At 35.7% G+C, this 24968-nt stretch overlaps 1 protein-coding gene across 3 annotated transcripts in view; it reads left to right on the top strand.

Moving 5' to 3' along the window:
- GNAI1 (G protein subunit alpha i1) overlaps window positions 1-24968 on the top strand; it is an 86076-nt gene that overhangs the window by 47662 nt on the left and 13446 nt on the right. For all 3 annotated transcript variants that reach the window (XM_030825837.1, XM_003268198.4, XM_030825838.1), the window contains 4 exons: window positions 8125-8167; window positions 8269-8410; window positions 18379-18536; window positions 22890-23018. In XM_030825837.1, the coding sequence (XP_030681697.1) occupies window positions 8125-8167; window positions 8269-8410; window positions 18379-18536; window positions 22890-23018 (472 nt within the window). The remainder of the gene's footprint in view (window positions 1-8124; window positions 8168-8268; window positions 8411-18378; window positions 18537-22889; window positions 23019-24968) is intronic.

Here is a 24968-nt window from a genome sequence, read left to right as displayed (position 1 = left end):
AAAGGTTCAAACAGTACTGTCAGGCCTCTCATGTCCTGGTTTTCATTCAGTGCTGCTCCCCTAGGTTTTGGCCCATCCTTTAATGGCATCCTCCATTATGTGCTCATTGAAAATGGCTTTTTTGTGGGCCAGATTTCACACATCTTTTCAGTGCTGTGATCTTTCTTGATAGCTTTCATATAAAAGGGAAGGGAAAGACTGGCTCATTCCCTTGTGGGAGGAAAAAAAAATCACTATCTTAAGTGATTGTTTTGTAAGTTTTTATATATATATATATATATATATATATATATATATATATATATATCTTGTAAAATTTTTGTTTGCTGGTTGGTATAAGATCTATAAGCATAAGGAATTTTATTCCCAATGACACCACTCTCATGGGCCACTTGGAAACACATGACACTTCTTCTTTGACCAGCTGGGTGATTGACAGTCAAACCAGATAGAATGGTAGATGGAAAGGTCCCTCCAGCACAACATTTGACATTTGCTTAAGTATCTTAGGGACTTATAAACACAAACTCAAATATAGACCTTGAAACTGTATGACACCCTTCAAACATATGGTGTGATTAGGGTGACTCAGAGTTTATTTTATCACTATACAAATAAAAACACTGTATTAAAATTTTTTGCAGAAAACTTACAGACACCTGAAAATATGCCTATGGCCTCTGGTCTTCCACCCTTCCTCATCGAGTGGGTGTGTAGATTCAAATTTTAAAAACATTTTGTCTGTCAGTTCAGTTAGCCAAATGGTCTATTTGACGGGCATCTCAGAAAAGAGCTTTCAGTGCTGCACACAATTCTTTCTTTTGTCCAGCCTTTCTAGGGTAGCTTTGTGTGTGCCTTCATTCATTTTTTTAAAACCACATAAAGGTATTCTTTCATGGTTCTGCAGCTAAATATTCAAAGTGTCAGCGGGGTTGACTCCTTTGATATATAAAAATTATATATACAGTATACAAGGTGATGTTTTACTAAATGGGTACGTTAATAATTAAGTCAGGCTAATTAACGTATCCATCATCTTGCATACATACCATGTTTTGTGATAAAAACATTTAAGATCTACTCTGTTAGTAGTTTTCAAGTATACAGTATGTTGTTATTAACTGTTGTCACCATGGTGTGCAGTGGATCTCTACAACTTATTCATCCTAACTAAAACTTTGTACCCTTTGACCCACATCTCCCTCCCTCCCCTTCAGTTCCCCCAGCTAATCCTCCTGGTAATCACAGTTCTATGCTGTTTCTATGAGTCTGACTTTTTTAGATTCTACATGTACTATATAAGTTAGATTATGTGGTATTTGCCCAGGTTTATCCATACTATCACAAACGACAGGATTTCCTTTTTAAGGCTGAATAATATTTCATTGTGTATATATATACAACATTTTCTTTATCCATTCATCCGTTGATAGATGATTCAGATTGATTGCATAAGTTGGCTATTGTGAATAATGCTGCAGTGAACATATCTCATCAATATACTGATTTCATTTCCTTTGTGTGCATACATTCTTGCTCATTATAATAGTATGATACCTATCTCAGAAGTGAATGGCTCAGGGGATAGTTTTATATGGAGTTAAGATTGGGGAAAGTGGGTCATTTTGAAGCTCTGGATTTTGGATTTTAATGTTTACAGTCATTATTAAATTCTTCTTATATCCCAGAATGTCAGCTATCTCCCATATATGTGTAAATATTTATTTAAATATAAGTTCAGAGCTTCTTAGAACTAAATGGAGAAGATTTTAGATAATTACCTTTGTTGGGGAATGATAATTAAAAACAAAATCTTCTCCCAACCCAGAAATCCTCTTTACAAAAATAGCACAGAAAGAAAATATTTTCATTATTAAATAAGCATTAAACCAGATTGTGATGTACATCTGCTAAGATATTGGAAAGACAAAAGACCCTCACCCCTTTATACATTACAGCCAATTCAACCTATTACATGCATGTTAACATGATAAACAGTAAGTCCTCAAGTAAGAGGACTTCAAAGCACCTTTGTCACACATAGCTTACCCTACCTTTACTATGGTAATTGGGATGACCATCATGTTAGCTAATTGGCCTTATTCATAAGAGAAAAAGAAACTTCTATCTTTAGGACAGAAGTTAGTTTTGCATCTTGGAGCAAGGTGCCCATGAAATCAAGTTCCTACCCTGCCACAGAAACTGGGAGATAGGATGCTATCTCCCTTGATATTTACATTTCAAAGAGATGGCTCCCAGGTCCTTGAGAAGGACATTCCTGAGTCATAAAGCTGGCAGAAGGCCTATTTTGTTTTCAAAAGAATATATTATATACATTTCAAAGAGAGAGAAAAGTATTTCCAATTATAGTTTTTCTAAAGTAAATGCTCTAAGAAAAAAGGGAGGGGAAATGTTTTTCCTTTCAACAGGGAGAATTGAATGTTTTATTTTTAATTTATATTTGCCCTTGCACCCCTACTTTATCTGCTTCTGTCTTAAATATAAGGACCTTGATCTTATTAATCTTACAGTAGCATTATAATAAAGAGAAAGGAATTTAAATGCATTTATAATTTAGTTTTAGTTCATTGTCAACTAAACTGTAGTTTAGTTTTATTCAGTGTTAACATTTTAAATCGGTAAGTTCAACATAAAAATTAAGATTTCTTAATAGGAGAGTAGTGGTATGAGGACTTCAGCATAAGATAACTTGGCTAAATCCCCATGTTGTAGCCGAACAGCCTGTGACGTTGGACACCCTCCATCCTTGAAGCCAGGAAATAAATGATATAAATGTGACCCTAAGCAGAAAGTTGACCAAAAGATTTTTTCTTTGAAAGAAAAAAAAAGATACTTGTTTTCTGAGGTCAGAAGTGTTTTTTTGTTCGTTTTGTTTTAAACTTTACCAGCAGATAAGACTAAAATTTCCTATGCTACCCCCAACCAAATCAGAGGCAGACACTGTTTGACTATCATATTGATAGCGATAAATTACATAACTCTCTTAAAGGAATTAGAATCTAGCAAAGGGTTACCTTATATCTTGATTTGTTTTTATTTTTTCTCCCTTCCTCCCACCATCTTGACTTGATGCATTTCCCTTTCCTGGATCCTACCTGTAGGCTGCTGTATGTTTGAGACCCCAGAGTGCCCGTGAGTTCTCTCCCTGGTGTTAATGTGATGGTGCTCCTTTGTCCTCAGCACAGTCTTATTTGCTCGGCTCCATATTTGCTCTCAGAGATGCAGTTTTTCGTTAGCCACTTCCTCCTTAAAGGAGACCAGTGGGCGGACGGGGAGGACTCTTCTGTGTGCCTGTTACCAGTAGCGAATCCAATGCATCTGCAGCAACCTCAATTCTTGCCTCCTCAGAAGAAAGAATTCGGCCAAGGGGCATAAGGTAGGGAGACCGAGACAAGTTTTAGAGGAGTGAAAATTTATTAAAAAGTTTTAGAGCAGGAACAAAAGGAAGGAATGTGCACCTGGATGAGGGCCAAGCTGGTGACTCAAATGGTTGGTGTGCAGTTTGGCCTTTTGACTTGCAGTTTTATACATTGGTACGTCCGGGGTCTTGTGTCCCTTTTCCCCTGATTCTTCCCTTGGGGTGGACTGTTCACATGCGCAGTGGCCTGCTAGTGCTGGGGAGAGGAGCCTGTGCAGTGTGTTCACTGGAGTTGTGCCCATACTCACTTGAGGCGTTCTTCCCTTACCAGTCTAGCATTCCTAGAGGAAGGTCATATACCAGTTAAACTCCACCATTTTGCCTCTTAATGTGCATGCTTGAGCTCACTCACCCATGTCTTCAGATCTTATTGGGAAGCTGCTGATCACCAGTTGCAGGTTTTTTTCTATCTATATGGAGACTGCCTTTCCCTTTCACTGACTGTGATCAATTACAATTTTAGAGAAACATTTAACAACCTCCTGTCCATCACCTGATGGTCACCTGACATTCCTGGTCAAGTGGAGCCCTCTCCTGCCCTGCTCATGCCTGACTAGCGACCTACTGTAACATCACAACTTTGGCTTTGTCACCACTGGCCAACCATAACCATAGCACACACATTCTCAGCCCTCTGGGAGTCACATTCTCCCCTCTAAACTCGCATTCACTCCACAGTGATTAGCTTATTGATAGTTCCTGTGCGGGCGGGCCACTTAGTCACCTTGACCAGCCAGGTTTCGTGACTGCAAATGGTCGTGCACTTTGATCTTTCTTGACTGACACATGTTACATATTTCTCTTTTCTTCTTGAAGTTGCTCTTGGTAGATGGGAGCACTTTTCATCCCATCCTGGATTTAAGTGAAAAGTAACAGCAACTTGGCTGAGTACTACTGGAAAAAATTTACCCCCCAACCCCATTTTTTTCTTTTCAATATTGCTTCCTGCTGAAGCCATGTTCACAGGGTTAACAAGATTTCTGGACAGAAATATAGTTTTAATTAAGCATTAGTCTGTGCTTTGACCCACTTCCTTGTAACTGAAAGTCACATAACACTGGATACTGACCATTTGCATCCCCGTTGTTCCTATAGATAGTATTTCTGGCCTTAGATTGGATCTCTGGTGTTAGAATCATGAGGCTTTCGTTTAAGAATTATATAAGTAGATCCTGAATTCCAGTTTAACAGCGGAGGCCATCCAGTTTAAAGACCCTCACAGAAGAACCGAATCAGCCTAAGAATAGTTTCTTCATCTCCCTGACCTATGGCTTTACCCTGCATTTGTCGACCATTCAATCTGTACACTTCAGCCCACTCCAAAACCCTTAAAAACGCTATCCCCAAACTCCTCAGGCAGATGGATTTGCGGTTTCCTCTACCTCTGTTTGGTGGCCCTACTACGATTAAACCTCTTTCTCTGCTGCAGCCCAGGGTCTCAGCATATTGACTTGGCATGCACATCAGGCAACGATGTGCAGTGTTACACTCCCAGCCTCCCAGAAGTGAATGTGCTGCCTGGGATTTGTAGAGAACAACTATTTACTCTTTCCTGTATGGAGAAAATACCAGTGTTCAGAATGTTGAAACCCTAACCACGTGGCATTTGTAATTTTCCTGTTAGGAGACTCTGTATGGAAGTGAGAGTTGAAAACTAATTATGTAAATTGCTAAGCTTTGAAACGTTTTTGCAAAATTTCTGCCTGTAGATATCTATTCCGCAAAGAGTATTTTGTGACTAGTAAAGAAAGTACAAATCCAGTTAATGACTGCCATCCCCACTCTTTTTTTTTTTTGTTTTGAGACAGAGTCTCACTCTGTTGCCCAGGCTGGAGTGCAGTGGCACGATCTCTGTTCACTGCAACCTCTGCCTCCCGGGTTCAAGCAACTCTTCTGCCTCAGCCTCCCAAGTAGCTGGGTCTATTGGCGCCTACCACCACGCCCAGTTAATTTTTGTATTTTTAGTAGAGACAGGGTTTCACCATATTGGCCAGGCAAGTCTAGAACTCCTGTCCTCGTGATCTGTCCGCCTCAGCCTCCCAAAGTGCTGGGATTACAGGCATGAGCCACCGCGACCGGTCCCCCACTCTTTAATGTTAAACAGATTTCAGGGCTTTTTGAACCACAAGCCATTGACTGGATGTGCAATGCAAAGTAAGCTAAGTATCCCATGTTCCCATTTATTTGAAGAGATAAAAAGTTAATTAGAATGTAGAGATAATGTCTAATAGCAGGAAAATTTTTTTTTTCTTAAGGTTTAAACATTCTCATTTGTACATACATAGTTCAACTGGAAACAATCTTATTCTTTACTATTTCTGATTTTCTTTCCTTTCGTGGATCTCTAAACTCACGAGTTTACATCACTTGAACCTTTCTCTGGGCTTTTGAGTTGTTTCACTAACAAAATGGACCATAGTGGCTATTCATCAAAGTTCACTATATCGGTGGAATCACCATCCCTGTGTACGAATCCTGGGATCTCGAGTGACCCATCATCACAGCATGGCAGCCACTGCCTCAACTCACAGTACTCTAGAAACCCAGAGTGGTTTATTAAAGACAGCCCCACTGGAGACTGCCTAGGTTGCACTGCTTGGGTGGACCCCCTGGATTAGAGAAATGTGTGAGCCAGAATGCCTGCCATTGTGCTTTTCATGGAGCCAAGCACACTGTTGTTGATTAATAAATAATGGGTTGTTTATCTTGGAATTGTTTTTATTGGCAGATGCCCTGAAAGATTCAAAGGCTGTCTGTAAATGGAGAATGCCTTTACTGTTTATTCAGTGCCTGCTTTTCTATTCAGTGTGAGGGTATTTTGGGAAAATTTCTTAAATATCAAACCACAAGTAAAATTTAGGGAGTTTTATCCTCAGATTTTCAAATAGGCCATTCAACTATGACCTCTTTTCAGATGCCTGTGATTTGGATGTGTGTATGTGTGTATGTGTGTGTGTGTGTGTGTGTGTGTGTGTGTGTGTCTTTGTGTGTCTGGAGAGGGAAAGAGGTAAAGGGAGAGATGAGGCCCAGAAGTTGACCATCAGTTGTATCAGTCAGAAATAGCTTAAATAAATTCAATTACATTTCTGGTTGATTGATTTTGTGTATAGCACAAGCTAGCTTCTGAGAATTCAAATACAAACATGTGCAACGTGAGAGGCAGCAGGAATCACATGCAGTGTGGGTAAGGAGAGGTTGACAAAGGAGGTAAGTTTGATGGTTAATAAAAAATCACCAGGATGGCAAGACCAGAGCAAATTGCATTTTGGCAGGGGAAACAGTGTTTGAAGATGTGTGGCATGAGCAGCAGTGGGTGTTCCTGGAACTGTAAGTTGTTCAGTAATGCTGAACATAAAACTCTGTAGGAATGGCCCAGGGAAAATGGGAATACGGAGCCTAAAATGAAATGAAAATATAGTGAAAATCCTGGGCCCGGTCTCTCGAACAGTCATAAATTCCTCCAGGATATTGTAGTATTGGCCAAAGAGTATGTGAAGCCGAATGATAGACTTGTCATATCTTCCATGTCTTGTGTCCTTTGCTCAGATGTTCTCAATACCCAGCAATCAAGGGAGGGGAGCCTGACAAATAATTGCTCTAATTTGGTATAAAGATAGCAGCTATTGTTAAGTGGAAAGGGTATTTAAGAAGGGCCTGATTTTGTAAACCGTCATTTCCTTAGTAGTATTTTCATTTTAGGGTAGCATAGCACTAGGAACTCAAATCTTGAGGAGACCCTGCATGTATACAGAGTGAAGGAGAGTTTTGAGAATGGCTCCTGGCCTTTTGGCTTGCATGACAATGAAGATGAAAAAACACTTTCTATTTTATTTTATTTTTTTGTCCAGCACAATACTGAATCCTCAGTGCTAGCAAATCATGTTAGTTCTGTATTAGGTTTTTAATAATGGTGATCGAACACATATTGCATGAGACGTAGCTGTTTGAACATCTGATATTTTAAAATAGTTTTTCATATGGCTTCTTGGTGCCACTGCTGCCTATTTCACAAGAGCCACAGGTTAAAATTAAGATAATTGGTCAAGCAGTTAAAACATCTTCCAGTGGGGAGCAGAGTCTTAAATAAAACTAATTTATACAGATTTAATTTAACTTAGAGAAGACTGAATTTTTTAATGCTTTGGAGAATACACACAAACAACAGTAGAAGCATGTTTTTTTTTATTTGAGTTTATTGACTTTAACTATATGAAATAATAGAGCAGATGTATTTCCCAGAACTTTTCTGTGTGTTTGGAAAGCGATGAAGCTCATTTTATTTATTTGTTTTAAAATTTTAAATGCATACAACATGATGTTACAAAATATATGTATCAAAATGGTTACTATATTGGGACAAATGAACATATACATCATTTCATGTAATTACCTGTTTGTCCCCTGTGGCTAGAACAGCTGTCATCTACTCATTTAGCAAAATCCTGACTCCATACAGTATTATTACTGTACAACTACAGTTCTCATGTTGTATGTTAGATCTTCATATTTATTCATCCTACCTATTTGCTGCCTTGTATCTCATTTTAGTATAAAACAAAATTCAGCTCTAAGAGGTAGACACACAGAGAGAGACTGGGGTGTGTGTGTGTGTGTGTGTGTTGGGAGTTGAATATACTTAAGTGATTATGATGAAGTTAGAAACCTTTTATGTTTTATATTTTTAGGTGCTGGTGAATCTGGTAAAAGTACAATTGTGAAGCAGATGAAGTAAGTAGATTTAAACACTAAATTTGCTGTTTATGTTTAAGTTAGTGTACCGTTCTACCAAAGGAAGTAAATATTCTTTTTTTTCCCTTTTGTCTCATTAGAATTATCCATGAAGCTGGTTATTCAGAAGAGGAGTGTAAACAATACAAAGCCGTGGTCTACAGTAACACCATCCAGTCAATTATTGCTATCATTAGGGCTATGGGGAGGTTGAAGATAGACTTTGGTGACTCAGCCCGGGCGGTAAGTTATTAAATTTGTTGGAGCTGACCTGATGAGTAAAAAGAATAACCTGTATGCTAATCTCGTACCATGTAACATAGGCTTGTCAACTATCAGGACCATTTCATAAAAGGAATCAAAAGCATAGAAGTGAGTGAAATGAGGAGCGTTAGAAGTGAGTGAAATATTAGAATATGTAGGATTGCGTAATCTCTCCTTTATGTTTTCCTTATCCGTTAGATGATTTGGACAACTGAATAATCACCACAGTGCTTTCTGTATAGCATGCTGTGTTGGGTACCCCTGTATTCCCACAATAATTTTTAGTACTGAGTAAACTGCTTACCCTGGCACTCTTCACAATCTGTTTCTGCAATTTGGAATACTGAAGTGATCTAGTTATTTGTATTCCTGCCTAGACTGAAAAGCAATCTAATCTCGAATAATGAAAACAGTATAAAAGTTTGCTTATCTTTGGAATAGGAAAATATCGGCTATTAAAAACCGTGTATCAAAATTTGAGAGCTAAAAGAGATTTTTGGAGACAAGCTAGTTCCAGTTCTTTATTTTGCCAAGAAAGAAACTAGCACCCAGGAAATTACATGGTACAGAGACTGCCATACAGCTCGTGGTAACCAAGGCACTATGCCTGTGCCTCCTCATTTGGCCCAATAACTTGTTTCAGTTGGATTGGAAGCAGCCCAATCCAATCCATAAGGCACCTTTGTTTTCTTTTTTTTCTCTCATCTTCTGTTTGATTGCTTAATGTATTTATTTCTAGCAAATATATTATTGTATTATTTTTACTAGTATTTATTTTTATGATTCCTTTATAATTCTGTGTATTCAGTATACATACTGTCTCCCTACTAATACTATGAAGATTCTGTGTATAGAGACTATAAATTTTTCTTTTTGTCTTAGTATCAGCTAGATTTTATTTTTTAAAGGTAGGCTCAATTCATGCTTACTAGGGAAGAAAAATGAATGAAAGCAACATTAGGGAATACACATTGGAAAAATCTGTAAAATCTAGTTTTTAAAATGTTACTTTAAGAATTCTCTTACAAGTTACTGAGCCATGTTAATTTACTGTTTTTTAAACTTTTTTAAAAAGCTTAGTGTCATTAATTAAAATTTTCAAGTAGATTTCAATATCATTTTAAATAATTTATACATTTATCATTTATTCAGCAAACTTTTTGAGCTCAAAAAGCATTTGTTGAATGAATAAATGATAAATGCATAAATTAGCGTGATTTCCAACCAATAAATATTCTTGAGATGATCAAATCTTATTTCAGAAAAGACATTTTAAAAGAACATTATAAATTATTATTGAAAATAATGTTGAAATCTACTTGGAAATGCTAATTAAACTAAGCCTTTTTAATCTTTGTTTGAAAGACTGTACAGTAGGGAACCATGCTTAGATTAAGAAAAAAGAATTAATAAAAATTGTACCTTACACCAATTCCAATTATAAACTTTTAATTTAAACCTTGTACCAAATTCACATATATGACATTCTGCATTTGAATCTTTTATGTGCTTATGAAAGAAAAATCGTTGTAGCCTCCATTTTAGGAGATCATGAAGGATCAATACAAACAGCTTTTCATGAGTTCTTTTTATTTTCAAGTTTTTCTCTCAAGGAATGTTGTCGTTTTCTCTTTCTTTTTTTAAACATAACTTGGGCGTAGTTTCAAGACTGGAAATAACTACTCTCAAGCTCTATTTTTTTTTTTTAAACCAGTTTTCTGATGCTTTGGAATCTCATGTGGGCCTGCTTTGCTCATCTTTGTTTCACTATTGCTGGTTTGACCCACTCTTTTTAAACTCCCTTTAGCGATACTTCAGTAACTGTCTTCTTCCTGCCTTTAGACTATTACTTCTGTTTGCTTTCTCCATCATCATTAACTCATTCACACAAATGCCTCATGTCCTTCCATTGCTTCTCATTGGTCTACCCCATGTTTTGTGTTGCCTATCTTTACGTAAGCTTTCAAAACTACTGGGCTTTTGCAGTTGTGCTAAGGAATACAAAGATGAATTAAACGTGGCCTGGACACGAGGAAGGGGCATTGAAACTGTTGAAACATGAATAAGAGTTTTCTGGACAAAAATGGAAAAAGCATTCTACGAATAAGAAACAGTGTATTATTATTATTATTATATTTATTGTTATTATTATTTTGAGACAGAGTTTCGCCCTGTAGCCCAGGCTGGAGTACAGTGGTACAATCTCAGCTCACTGCAACCTCTGCTTCCCAGGTTCAAGCAATTCTCATACCTTAGCCTCCCAAGTAGCTAGGACCACGGATGTGTGCCACCACACCTGGCTAATTTTTGTATTTTTAGTAAAGATGGGGTTTTACTGTGTTAGCTAGGCTGGTCTCGAGCTCCTGGCCTCAAGTAATCCGCCCACCTCGGCCTCCCAAAGTACTAGGATTACAAGTATGAGCCACCATGCCCAGCCACAAACAATGTATTCAGAAGAAGTCTGAATATATTTCTGTTTCTGTAAGTATTAACCCTGAGTTGAAGGATAACCAGATACTGAATTTTGATAGGTACCACAGGTTTGCTTTCCGAAGAAAAGCAACATGCATAATCTGTTGTAGTAACTTTTCATCAGTGTCTGTTTTACCATAGTCTCAACAACTTAGGTGTTATCAGCGTTTCAATTTTTAACATCTGATAAATCAGAAGTATTGTCTTTTTCTACTTTTTTCCTGATTTTTAATGAATTTGAGAATTATTTTAAAACATTTTGTTCATTTGTATTTCTTCTGTGAACTCCTCTTAGTTTTCACTCATTTCTGTTCAATTACTTATCTTGTCACATTGATTCTGTTTAAGTATTAAGCATATTAACCCTTCCTTGCATATTGCAAACACTTTTGCCTAGCATATTTCTTTTAGTTTTTGAAATAGTACGTTACAGAACTGTTAAGATTTTTGCAGTCGATTCTCACTTCTGTGTTTTGTTTCTTATTAGAATGGCATTCTTCACTTTATAATTTTTTTAATTCTCTTATTTTTTTAGAATGTTTGTAGTTTTATTTTTTATATTTATCTCTACCTCTTCACACACCTTTAAATGTTGTGTTTGTTGCTAGTTAGGATCTAAGTATATTTTATAATATCTTTTGCCTAACAGTCGTTTATTGAATATTAAATAATCAGCCTATTCCGTCTATTCCTCAGTGACTTGAAATTGCTGCCCTTAGCATTAAATTGGGTGTGTTTCTGGACTCCACGTTTTCTTTCTATTGATGTATTCTTTTTCCCCACATCTGTCACTTACTAAGCTATTCAACCTCCCTAAGCTTGTTTCCTTATAATACAAGGGAAATAATAACATCTGTGTTGTAGGGTTGTGAGGAATAATGACGTTTTGAATATTACGCACTCCCCACATGCCTTGGTCGTAATACGTGCTCAATAAATGTCTGTTGCTGCTATTCTTATCTTTTGCTTTTTTTTCTGTTTGTTTTTTTGAAATGGAGTTTCACTCTTGTTGCCAGGCTTGAGTGCAGGGGCACGATCTCAGCTCACTGCAACCTCCGCCTTCCTGGTTCAGCGATTCTCCTGCCTCAGCCTCCGGAGTAGCTAGGATTGCAGGTGTCTGCCACCACACCTGGCTGATTTTTTGTGTTTTTAGTAGAGACAGGGTTTCACCATGTTGGCCAGGCTGGTCTTGATCTCCTGACCTCAAGTGATCCACCTGCCTCAGCCTCCCAAAGTGCTGGGATTACAGGCATGAGCCACCGCACCCGGCCTTGTTTTTTTTTTGTTTGTTTTTGTTTTTGTTTTTTTAAATAATTATTATTACATTACTGTTACTCTACTGAGAGTCACATCATTTTAATTTCTGTGGTTTTATGGATTAGTTGGCACCTAGTAGAGTAAACGCACCCCATTTCATTCCGTTGTTCTTTTGCCGGATATCAAGGCCATCATGATTTTCTCTGCCAGATGAACTTGAGAGCCAGCTGAATTCCCCCACAACCCTGTTGAAACACAACAAACCAAAACAGCTTGTTGATTTGGTTGGGATTACATCTTACTTAGTAGATAGGTTGATTTAGTAAGAATTGAGTAAGAAGATGTAAAATCTTAATAAGTGGTGACTAATTTTCTGTGGTTTGCTTCATATTTGGCAGTTACCAGATTTCCAAAACAGATTACACACTGGTTATTTAAAATGAGAAGAAACAAAATTGTTTTCAAGGCTTGCATAGAGCAATCACATTTTATGCGTAATATCATTTCACAACTTTTGTAGAATGAGGATAGTCCATCTGTGAATGATAATATATTGATAATTTAGGTGATTATGTTTCTAATGAAGTAAAATTTCAGAAGCTTTACAAAGGGGCATATTCACCTGTTCAGGCACTGAGCACTTAGAGGAGAGCTGTTCAAAATGTGGTTCATGGACTAGTGCCTGTCCACAAAAGTGTGCACAAAATGGATATAGAAATTAAATGTAAGCTATTGGGTTTACAGCAATTGACAGAGTAATTTATTGTTCAGTCTGAGAGTTTTTAAAATATTAATTTATGTTTTGTGTGTCATTTAATTTTTTCTACTATTATTCTGGAATAGACTGGAAACAAATGCAAATGAAATAAAACACCACACCGGTTCTTCATCACAGAGAGCTTGAGAAGCACTTATTTAGAATACTTTATAGGCTGTGAGGAGTAGGCAACCTCACCTTGAATTGACTGAAATAAGTTTTCTCCCCAAGCCTCATACATGCTCCTGCATAATGGCCATTTTTCTGTTCCAATAACTTTGTTATTTACTTTTCATTAGTTAGTTTGTCTGTGTCTGTCTGTAGATTTGCTAGATTGTTTTTTAGAAAGGTTCTATCAGTTTACCTTCCTTGCAGCAGTTTTTGGAATGCCTTTTCTTAGCGCTCTGGGCAGCCAAAATTTAGGAGTCTTGTATTTAAAAAATCTTTGCTAATTTGTTGTTCGTAAATCATGTATCAGTTTAATTTGAATTTTCCATTTTTAATGTAGCTGAACAGTTTTCTGTGTCTATTGATTATATTTTTATTTTTCTATGTGGCTTGTGCACTTTATTCATTTATCACTTGAAATCTTGGTGTTTTGATGATCTGTTTGCTTGTCTATATGTACATATGTATTAACCCTTTGTCCATTAATACAAATGTTTAGTAAGTCACATTTTACTTAACTGCCATTAATGTTATGGTAATACTGTATTTTAAAAAATGTTTAAATCTTCCCATTATTTCTTCCATTGTGTTTAAATGTAGAACATCCTCTCTCAACAAAAGATTTACCAAATATTGATGCTTTTTTTAAAGCAAGGGGAATTTCGAGGGAGTGGATTTTAACATTTGTTTCTGTGTTTATTTTTTAATCTGTGTGAAGCATGTTTTGTTACATGCATGGAGTAAGGATGCACATTTTATTTCTTTTCAGGTGGCTATCTAATTATCACCAGTGTTACTGGATTAATTTTATCTTTTCTGACTGATTTATCTTGCCACATTTATCATGTACTAAGTTCAGATTTGGGATTTTTTTCCCCTATGGATCTGCCTACATGTTGTAGGCTTTTAATATCTGATAATAACATCCCTGTGCTCCCAGTCTTTTTCAAAATGCTCCTTGTTACTTTTACTTGCTTTTTCCACATGAATGTTTGAATCATGTATAGTAGTATTCTGGTTTATGTTTGAGAACTAAGATGAAGAAACTTACGGTTTTTGTTTTGGTTCTGAAAAATATTGATATATATGTGGCAAAATGATACTAGCCACCATTTGAAATGAATGTGTGCTTCTAATACAGTATATTTCTATCCTCATTTCACTTATCTCATGTTTCTGTATTGACAAGTTCTCTTGTCAATACAAAGAACACTTAAATGTCAGTATTTCTCCGTTTTACCAATTTGAAAAAGTATATCTATACATGTGTAAGATTTATAAATTTGTATATTTATATAATATGTTTATTGATAATTTCCCTTCTTGACTTAATGAAACTCGTACTTCATGCGAAATTCACTGCAATTTAGTTGAAAAATTATCTCTGCAATTTAGTTAAAATTAACTTTTTATTTTAGGCTTTTTCCCCCTTTTAAGTATTCTTATGGGGAAAAAAGAAAAATGACTTCCTATTTCACTTCCTCAAGACATTTTTACTTTGATTATATTTGTGCTTTTAGAAAAAAAAATGTATTTTACATGTATGTATTCCTTAAAGCAACTCTTTAACATCTGATCAAGTCGGCTTCATCCCTGGGATGCAAGGCTGGTTCAACATATGCAAATCAATAAATGTAATCCATCACATAAACAGAACCAATGACAAAAAACACATGATTATCTCAATAGATGAAAGAAAGGCCTTCAATAAAATTAAACAGCCCTTCATGCTAAAAACTCTCAATAACACTCCATTACCATATTATTTAGCTTCTATTTTAGAAGGGCTTGCAGATCTTTTTAAATTTAAACTCTTAATCTCATACATAAATTCTATCTGCTGTATTACAATAAATAGTCATCCGACCTTTGCTTTAAAACCTCTGTCTCTCATTCCCCTTCCCTTTATTTGTTTTTCAGGTGGATTTGATTATTTAAAAAAAAATTCCTCTAGTTGAGATGAGTTCTGATATCTTTTGCTCTTAAGAATGCCCCTTTTTCTGCTCTGTGCCTAAACATGAACTCTGTTCTTTCTTACCTTTTAATTGTGTCAGACGACAGCCATCATGCTCCCTTAAAGTCTTCTCCTCCCATCCTAGGCAGACTCTTCTGAATTTTCATCAAGTGGGTGACAGCTTTAAATAAAACATATAATCACTAAATAAGTACAGCATGCCAGATATCCCCTGACCACCGCTTGGAATGAGGACTTATTATTTGTCTCTTGACAAAATAATGCTTCATAGCTCCTTTCTGAGTTCTCAGAGCACATGGTTATATGAACTGGAATTTACTTTCTCTAAATCATCTTATTTTTATTTGCTTTTAGTAATTTGAAAATATTTTAGCTTTGCTACATCCAAGGAATTTTTCTGTCAAATAATTGCCTGGCGAATAATGTTTCTTTCTTTTCACCACCACAAAGACTTCTTGTAAACTGCTTTATTAACCTGTATCCTTACCAAACTCCAGTCTTCTCTTCTTTTTCTACTCTGTATCACACTATTTTGGTACACTCACGTTTATATTTATAAATGTTAAGTAATTTTCTTTCTCACAGATTTTGCAAAGACCTCATTCCATGGAAAGATAAAATCATTGCATCATTCTGTGTTTTTAAAATTTATCCTGTTTTAGATAATGAACCATTGACTCCCTAATTTGTATGATTGGGTGACTAGCCATGGAACTTTAAGTAAGTTGCTTAACCTCTTTGTGCCTTGGGTTCGTTTTATACAGAAGATTAGGTAGAATAATTTCAGCAGTGTTTTCCTGCTCAGATTATTGCCTGAAAGCTCATCTACAGACACACCTGAATGTCCTGGTAATGATGTGGAAGTGAATAATCCCAGTAAGTTTTCGTTAAAGAAAAGAGGCTTGAAAAAATTATCTGAGCTTTACAACTTGATGTTATGAGATACATATAGATAGTAAAATGGTTACTACAATGGAGCAAGTTAACATATCCATTATCTCACATAGTTAATTTTTTTGGCTATAAGAGCAGTTGAAACCTATTTAACAAAAATCTCGAATACAGTACATTTTAATTAGCTACAGTGCTCATATTGTACTTCAGTCTCTACTTCTCTAGACTTGGTCATCCCGTGTATCTGCTACTTTGTATTCTTTCAATATGTCTCTCTATTTTCTCTTTGCTCTCCCTCCTCTCCTCCCCCACCCCATAACCATAACTACTGGTTTGTTCTCTAGCTTTGTATATTTGACCTTGACCTATTTTTGTTTCCGTGGATTTTTTGTTTTGTTTTTGGAGACCTGGAGGACATTATGCTTAGTGAAATAAGCCAGACACAGAGAGAAAAATATTACATCATCTCACTTATATGTAGAATTATGAAAAAGAAACATTTTTTTAATGCCACAGAGAGAATGCAATTTATAAATACAGCTTCCAGTGTTTCTTAAGTCTTTACTTCAGGCCTGTTCCTGGAAAGTTTGAGAAGAATGTGATCTTGTGACCCATACTGGAGGGCATTAGTCTTTTTTTGTCAAAAAACGCTATTGAAATTGAATAAAGACGTCATAATGAAAGCTCATTTAAAAACCTATTTAAGCGAAAAGTACTTTTCTAAAATAGAAATGTTATATTTGATGTAATTTAATAAATGGTCAGATTCAGAAATTTCTCATGTATAGGTAATAATTTGGATAATTGAATAATTGTTTACTGGAATTAAGACTAGTGGTGCTAAGAATGACTTGAAACCATGTTATGTGAGGTTTATTAAGGATATCATGCACGTGTCACTTGGTTGCTTGCATTTCTCTTGTGATTTGCTAAAAAGGGAAGCATATGCTTGAATAATATGTTCTCATGCTGAGAGACTTAATTATTTTTCATGATGGGTTCCAGCTGAAAAGAAAATGTTTCACAAATTGGCAACAGCATGAATTTATATTGTCAGCTAGTACACTCTGCTAGCCTGTGTCACCAAATGCTGCTTCTCTTCTATACCCCTTATAATAATGTGTGCCGTCACTTTATAAGCATCTGCTACAATACTTTGGAAGAATGCCTCTTGAAAGAAATTAGAATTGTCCACCCAATTAACTTAAAGCTACGTATCTCAAGAAGAATCGCTGTGAAGAAAGAAACTTCACATCTGGGTTTTTTGTTTGTTTATTGTTTTGTTTTTTTTTAATTGTATTATTATTTGGAAACTAGAGTTGTGTTATCCAGTATGGTAGCTACTATCCACATGTGGCTACTGAATCCTTAAAATGTATCTACTTTGAATTGAAATGAGCTGTATGCATAAAATACACACCAGATTTTGTAATATGTATGAAAAAATATGAAATATAATTGTATATTTATTACATATAAATGAATTGATATTTTTATACATAGGTTAAGTATACTGTTAAAAATCATTTCACCTAGCTTTAAAAAAAGCTTTTAAAAATGTAGCTATTAAAATATTTAGATGGTATTAGTGGTGCACATTATATTTCTCTTGGACCACACAGTGATTTAGAGTGGTTGATTACTTGTGGATCAGAATAGCCAAATATGAGTAGCCTCAAATTTTAAGCAAAGTTTAATTAACTTTATATAAAGTATCTTTTCATTTAGAAATTTTTACATACTGTCCTCTATATATATCATGAGTATTTCTACTCCAAAGCTGTGCTTATTTTGTTTTCTATGCCTGGATTAGCAAAACACCTGCTCCCAACTGCTGCCCCATTGATTTTAATGTGTCCATACTTAAAATCTCCTGAAAATCTCAGACCATTATATGAAATTAGTCTTCTGGTCTTGCCCACTCCACACTGATTTCTCCCTTCTCTGAACTTACTTTGCAACTGTAAGGTATATCAGAAAGCTAACACTTAATTCAATTCTATCTCTAATCTTTAAGATAGAAAGTTGTGTTTCTTAGTTTAGAAAACATTTTGAGGAGAGAGGAAGAAGACATAGATTCTTCTTCTGTTTTCTCAAAAATGATCATCTTCAATCCACAACAAACTGTCAGTGGATAATTGGCTAATGTCCCCTTTATTAGCCGGAACCTTAATTATTCTTCCAGCTTCCTAGTGCCTTGACAGATACTACTAACACCACAAAACATAGACATATGATGTATGATTATTGTCTTTTGGTCAAGCCAATTTTTAAGTGGTGCCTTAGAGAAAAGTAATGACACGTTAATAAAAACAAAGGAAATTCACTATTGCCTTTTTTTTTTAACTCTAAAATTGTCTCCTTTGTACTTTTTTATCTGTAACGTATCCCTTTTTACTTAAAAAATGTCCTTTGAATGTTCAGGATGATGCACGCCAACTCTTTGTGCTAGCTGGAGCTGCCGAAGAAGGCTTTATGACTGCAGAACTTGCTGGAGTTATAAAGAGATTGTGGAAAGATAGTGGTGTGCAAGCCTGTTTCAACAGATCCCGAGAGTACCAGCTTAATGATTCTGCAGCATAGTAAGTAATCATAACTTCAGAACTAAACCATCATGAATAATTACTTGCAAGTCAAATATACTTCCAAGTCAATTTTATTGCAGAATTGGCTGACACATTCTTGTACAGCTTAGGATATTCAGGATGACAATATTTTAAAACTTTATCTGTCTTATGTGTGTTGTGTGTGTGTAGATAGCAACGTTATTTCCTATATGTTCAATAGTGTCTCAAGAGACTCATGCTATGTAACTCTAATTGAAACATGGAGAATGGTTCCTTTTCCATTCTCTTTTCAAGAAAGTAACTGGAACTTTCCAAAATCCACTCTGAATTGGGGTGTATTTCTAGTTTACTTGGAGCTATCTTAATGAGAGTGTAACCGATTTGAGTTCTTTTCATTATATTAGCAGTGCCTGAGAAGAGTTACTTGTCCAATGACAGGTAATATAAGTAGGGATTTTTTGAAGGAGTGCAAGATGACTGCAAGGTATTTTTTGACTAAGTAAAATAGCTCTGTATTTGAAAATTGTCAGTTGTGTGTGTGCCCTGCTGTATTTGACACTGTTTCCAGATATTTAAGTACAGTTTTTTGGAAGAAAAATCTGCCCTGAATTTTCAGGTGGTGGCCCCAGAAAGTTTGCAAAGCAAGTTGTGATGAAACCTAATCAGGGAGGCTGGGTGAGGTGGCTCATTGCTTATAATCCCAGCACTTTGGGAGGCTAAGGTGGGCAGATCACTTGAGCCCAGGTGTTTGAGACCAGTCTGGGTAACTTAGCGAGACCTCCCCCCACCATCTCTACAAAAAATACAAAAATTAGCCAGTCGTGATGGTGCACACCTGTAGACCCAGTTACTCAGCGGGGCTGAGAGAGGATGATTGCTTGAACCCAGGAGTTTGAGTTTGCAGTGAGCCATGATTGTACCATTGCACTCCAGCCTGGAGATGGAGTGAGGCCCTGTCTCAAAAAAAAGAAACAAAAAAAAATAATCAGGGAGCTTTCTGTTTGGTGATCTCCATAGAACAACACCAAAAACAAAAAAATAAATTTATAATTTGCCACACATACTCAAGATTCCTATATGATATGTATTAGGCATTAATTGCTCTTAAAACCTATGTTCTGCATTTGTTTTACTTTCCAGGATTGTTCCATTTTCTTGACACAGCTGTTGGCTGTTAGGGACACAAGTAAGGATTAGATAGATGACAAATTTTGAAAGGTCTAGGTGAATGCATGCACTTTGCCACAATGAATAAATAAATGAGATGTGGCTCCTGAAGAACGAATGATATTATTTGTTCAGCATCAGACTAGGTACTATATGTTGTGTGATTTAGTGTGTTTAAGAAATAATGAATATTGTGTCACCCACATCAATCTTTATAACCCTGTATTTCTTAATCCATATTTTTAACATTTTACACTTGTATTAACCATATGTATTATTACATGGTTTATACCTGTATATATAACATAAACATATTGAATATGTAGCCCATCTCTCCAACTGGTATCATATCCTATACAAAGAAATATTCCTTGACCCACTGAGTTGGTGCTTGCTCTCCAGTTTTAGGTACTCCTAATGTACTTTTTCTTCAGCTTTACATTTATTTTGAGGTTATTTTGTTTCTATTTACTTTGTGAATATTTGATTATTTTCTGTCTCTGCCATTACATTGCAAATTCAGTAATGTGTTTTTACCTAATATTATATTCCCATAGCCTGACACAGTCATCACTCAATATGATCTTGTTTAATAATGAATGAATTCATAAACCAGACATCACAGAGGCTAGAAGACAAATTAGAAAAAGTACTTACAGGAAGAACACAACTCTTAAACCAAATTTGCTTTGACACCACCAGCATCTGTAGAGATTTAAGTGCGAGTCACTATTATGAGAAGATTGCTTTGAGTTAAGCCCAGCAAAAGGAGCTACTTCAATAATTAAGGGGTACTACTTGGGAATGACAGATTGAAGTTCTCTTTCTCACTGTATGGGGGAACTTCCACACCCCCTCAGTCTCTTGTCCAAGACCCTCTCTCCTGTGCACTCTACTTGGACGTGAGTTAACAGAAACATAGGCCAGGCATTGGTGGCTCGTGCTTTGTAATCCCAGCATTTTGGGAGGCTGAGGTGAGAGGATTGAGCCCAGGAATTCCAGACCAGCCTGGGCAACATACTGAGACCTTGTCTCTACAAAAAGTAAAAATAAAAAAATTAGCCAGCATAGTGGCCCATCCCTGTAGTCCTAGCTACTTGAGAGGCTGAGTCAGGAGAATCACCCAAGCCCAGAAGGTTGAGGCTGTAGTGAGCTATGACTGTGCAGCTGTACTCCAGCCTGGGTGACAGAGCAAGACCATGTCTCAAAGAAAAAAGAATTAAAATTATAAAATGAAAAATATGTTGCTTTAGTTTTACATTATTTTATTTCTAATAGTTGTGACCTTAAGATGGCACTAATGCAGCTGCTTTTTGGGAATGAAGAAAGTCTTAGAAACATTTTTCTCCGTAGTGCTCAGAGGGCATCTTGATCTATGAATTCTTGACTGGGGATGCTAAGATGCTGTCAAGTTGCCCATTGGGACTGACTAGCCACCAATTCACACTTTAAATTTGTAATCATTTAAAACAATCAGAATTTTTCACAGTGCCTCCTTTTCTTCTTTGTCTTATTGAAATATTTTTGGAGATTTTTTTGAACTATAGCAGTTTTTTTGTTTTGTTTTGTTTCTGGTTTTTTTGTTTTTGTTTTTTTGTTTTTTGAGACGGAGTCTGGCTCTGTTGCCAGGTTGGAGTGCAGTGACGTGATCTTGGCTCACTGCAACCTCGGCCTCCCAAGTGCAAGCGATTCTCCTGCCTCAGCCTCCCAAATAGTTGGGATTACAGGCATGCCTCACCACGCCCAGCTGATTTTTGCATTTTTAATAGAGACGGGGTTTCACCATGTTAGCCAGGATGGTCTTGATCTCCTGACCTCGTGATCCGCCCACCTCAGCCTCACAAAGTGCTGGGATTACAGGCGCGAGCTACCGCGCCTGGCAAACTATAACAGTTTTAAGCAAAGAAATCTGTGAGTAATCAAAGAACATTTTAAATAAGAGTAGCTCGTTATTTTAAAGAGGCAGTAAAATCTTGCCATGGCTTGTTTGATTTGTTAAGTCAGATTTGCTTACAGTAAAGTAGAACATTTGGAATTAAAAGCACAGAGAAAGTACTGGAGGATTATCACCAATGTGATAATAAGATTCTCTTAAATTCCGTAAATACAATACAGGTAACTCAGGCTGTCATCTCTGTATGTATTCTAGTATAATTACCACATACATACACTTGACTGTCTAAAACATTTTTTTATTTCTAAGTTATCAGTCACCTTATAGGTCTCGTAATAAAAACGCTGCGGTGATGGTCTCTACATTCAGCTGACCTTAGGACTCATTCCAAACTCCTCATTTAAGGCTTTATATAGCTTACTAGTGGCTTTATTCTCCAAGAAAGAACATGCAACTATTCCCATCTCCATACTGATTTACAGCTTCTCCTGGGGCAGTGTCGTTCCTTTTCTTCCATCCCCGTTATTCATGTTTCTGTTTAGACCCCTCACTATCCATGAATCCTTCTTTAATCACCTAGGTCCACATTAATCTCTCCATACCTGTACTTTCTGTGAATTGCTGACTATGTCATATAATTTGATACAAGATAACTTACTCTCTTACATTGCATGCTATGATACCACTACATTTTTATATCACAACATATGTAGCACCAGTGGCAGAGAGTATTACATGAGTAACTAAAACGTATTGATTTAGAGAGCAGTAAAGTGCAGCGTAAAGGAATATGTGCTGTTTTCCTGTATGTGACATAAGACTTTTTGAAAAGAAACATCTCATTCAGCCTTTGGGCGGAGCTTTCATCACGACTTGCTCCAAAATTAAGACCTTAAGAATCTTCAATAAAAAAGAGTGATGTCTGGATCATAAACACAGTGCTGTATCCAAAAGGTGTGATAAAGAATTCTAAGAAACAAACACATGGTGTGTATTAGCTTTTTTTTTTTAAGTTATTCTTTTTCCTTTGAATCACTGATAAACTGTCCCTAAGAAATAAAGTACACATTTAAAAAACACTAAAAGAGCTTTGTGGTTGCAGAGGTGTAAACATTTTTATTTCCGTGGGAGTTATATAAGAATATAAGATACAAGCTTAAACTGGTTTATATCTTTACACACAAATTTAAAAACTTTTAGTGATTTCAGATTATCGCTTGTATTGAAATGTGTTTTAATTTTTGTTTTGGATGATCTTTATTGGCTGTATTTACCATTAACATGTTGTTTTGTTTAATTTTTTTCAGCTATTTGAATGACTTGGACAGAATAGCTCAACCAAATTACATCCCGACTCAACAAGATGTTCTCAGAACTAGAGTGAAAACTACAGGAATTGTTGAAACCCATTTTACTTTCAAAGATCTTCATTTTAAGTGAGTAGCTTTGAAATATATGATTTCTAAATTTAGATAAAAACACATTGCTTTAGAAATAAAAGGTATAATAAAAGTTTATAACATTTTTACAGTTGGAAATTACAGTTGGAAAAAAACTTTCTTCAGATGATTGGACAAAAGAATTTTTGGGTGAAAGATGTCAAAAAAAACATTCCTAAGAGGAATATTTTTATTTAAGAAAATCTATCCAGACAAATTCTGTTTTGCCTGTAGTTTTTACAGTGATTCAAACAAAATAGTTTTTGGCTTTTATTTCTAAACAGAAAATTCTGCTCTAATATACTGTGTTTTCGGAAAGTGTTGCCATCTATTTTTAGGTAAAAAGAGAGCAAGTTTTACTGATAGTATAAGTGCTTATTTATGGAAATATTAAGAAGAGCACCTTTAACAATTTTTTTGTGAGCAGTTTTCTTCATAGGGAACTTACCTTCCCTATGAAGGTAGTCCTTATGCACTATTTCATGATAAGAAGTATTCATTTAAAGTGTGCTGAATATCCACTTACTGAGGTCAGAGCAGAAAAGCACCAAATTGTAGTCTTTAGAAATGCAAGGGGTCTTGGAGTGCATATTTTTCCAGTTCCCTCATTTTATGATGAACGAGGTTCAGGAAAGTTTAGTAAAACATCATATTCAAATTTACGAAACTACTTTTCTCTTTCTCCAGTAAATAACATTTTCCAAGGTATGAGGAAAACCGTTGGACTAAACAAAAAGAAATACAATGTTTTCATTTGCAGAGTCTTGTTTTATCTTATACAGCCTTCCTGGTCAGTTACTTTAATCTGTTTCCCTTCCAGGTCATCCGCTAGTCATTATCATGACTTTCTTCTTCTAAAATGCTCCACTTACTCATTTCATTGTTTGCTCAAACAAAATTGCCTTTAAGTCTGTACTGTTATTCATCATTTCTATTAAAGTAATAGTAAAATCATGAAAAAAATTATGTAGCCTATGTAAAGATATGAACATTAATAAGGTAACATCACAGGATATTCTACTGAAACAAAACTTCCGTATTTTCATAGACATCTAAGACCCCTGTAGTGTTACTTGATGTTAAAAAATACTAATTAAAAAATACAGATGTTCCTTTTTTGCTTCTTAGTGTTACTTACTTCAGTACATTGAAACTAAATAAAGAGGCAGAAGTTCTTTTTTTTAAATCTACTGGTTTCTTGTAATTCACGTTCATTTAAAATGTCACATGTCCCAAGTGCCAGTTGAGTGTTCAGCTGAAGGAACACCAAACACAAAGGCCTTGAACAGCTTTGGGAGGCCTGTCTGAAGTCAATGACTAATTTATATGAATATAATAGGGTCACATTATTCACACAGTATTAAAACCTATGCATGTCCTACACCACATATTCACTAGTAAGTATTCCTGGAAATGAAAATAATAAAAATGCTAGAATTAAATGAGTTATAGACTTACAGAGATTTTGTTGTTGTTCTTTTAAGTTTAACAGATAGGGATATTTTTGTTTGTTTTTAACCCAACAAGGTTAAGATTGATTTTAAGGAAGATTGCCACTGCAGTCATGGGCATCAGTTAGGTATCATCTCACAGCTGCAGAGCTTTATAGATACGTTGACCCAAATTGAGCACACTCCAGTTGTCACTGCAGGAAACTGGATTAGAAAAGGTGTTCATGATCTGTTTTTTAAGGAAAATTTTAATATTTCATGTTTTTCTAAATTTCAACTTTTAAATACAATGAAGGATTAGATAAATCATTTGTTACCAGTTTGTGATTTTTTTTTAAGATTATGTTTAGTGGAGGTTTTTGGTTTCTTTGTAGAAATTCAAACTTTACAAGACTGTGTATATATCTCCCTTTTACCCAACTCCATCCCCACAATACCAAAAAGAATTTTTAGAAGATTACAAAAGCAAAAAGAAGAATAAACTGTTATATTAATT

This window comes from Nomascus leucogenys, chromosome 13 (genome assembly GCF_006542625.1).
Source record: "Nomascus leucogenys isolate Asia chromosome 13, Asia_NLE_v1, whole genome shotgun sequence".
In the NCBI taxonomy this organism is placed as follows: Eukaryota; Metazoa; Chordata; class Mammalia; order Primates; family Hylobatidae; genus Nomascus; species Nomascus leucogenys.
The sequence above is the reverse complement of the archived record's forward strand: the minus strand, read 5'-3'. Positions and strand labels throughout refer to the sequence as shown.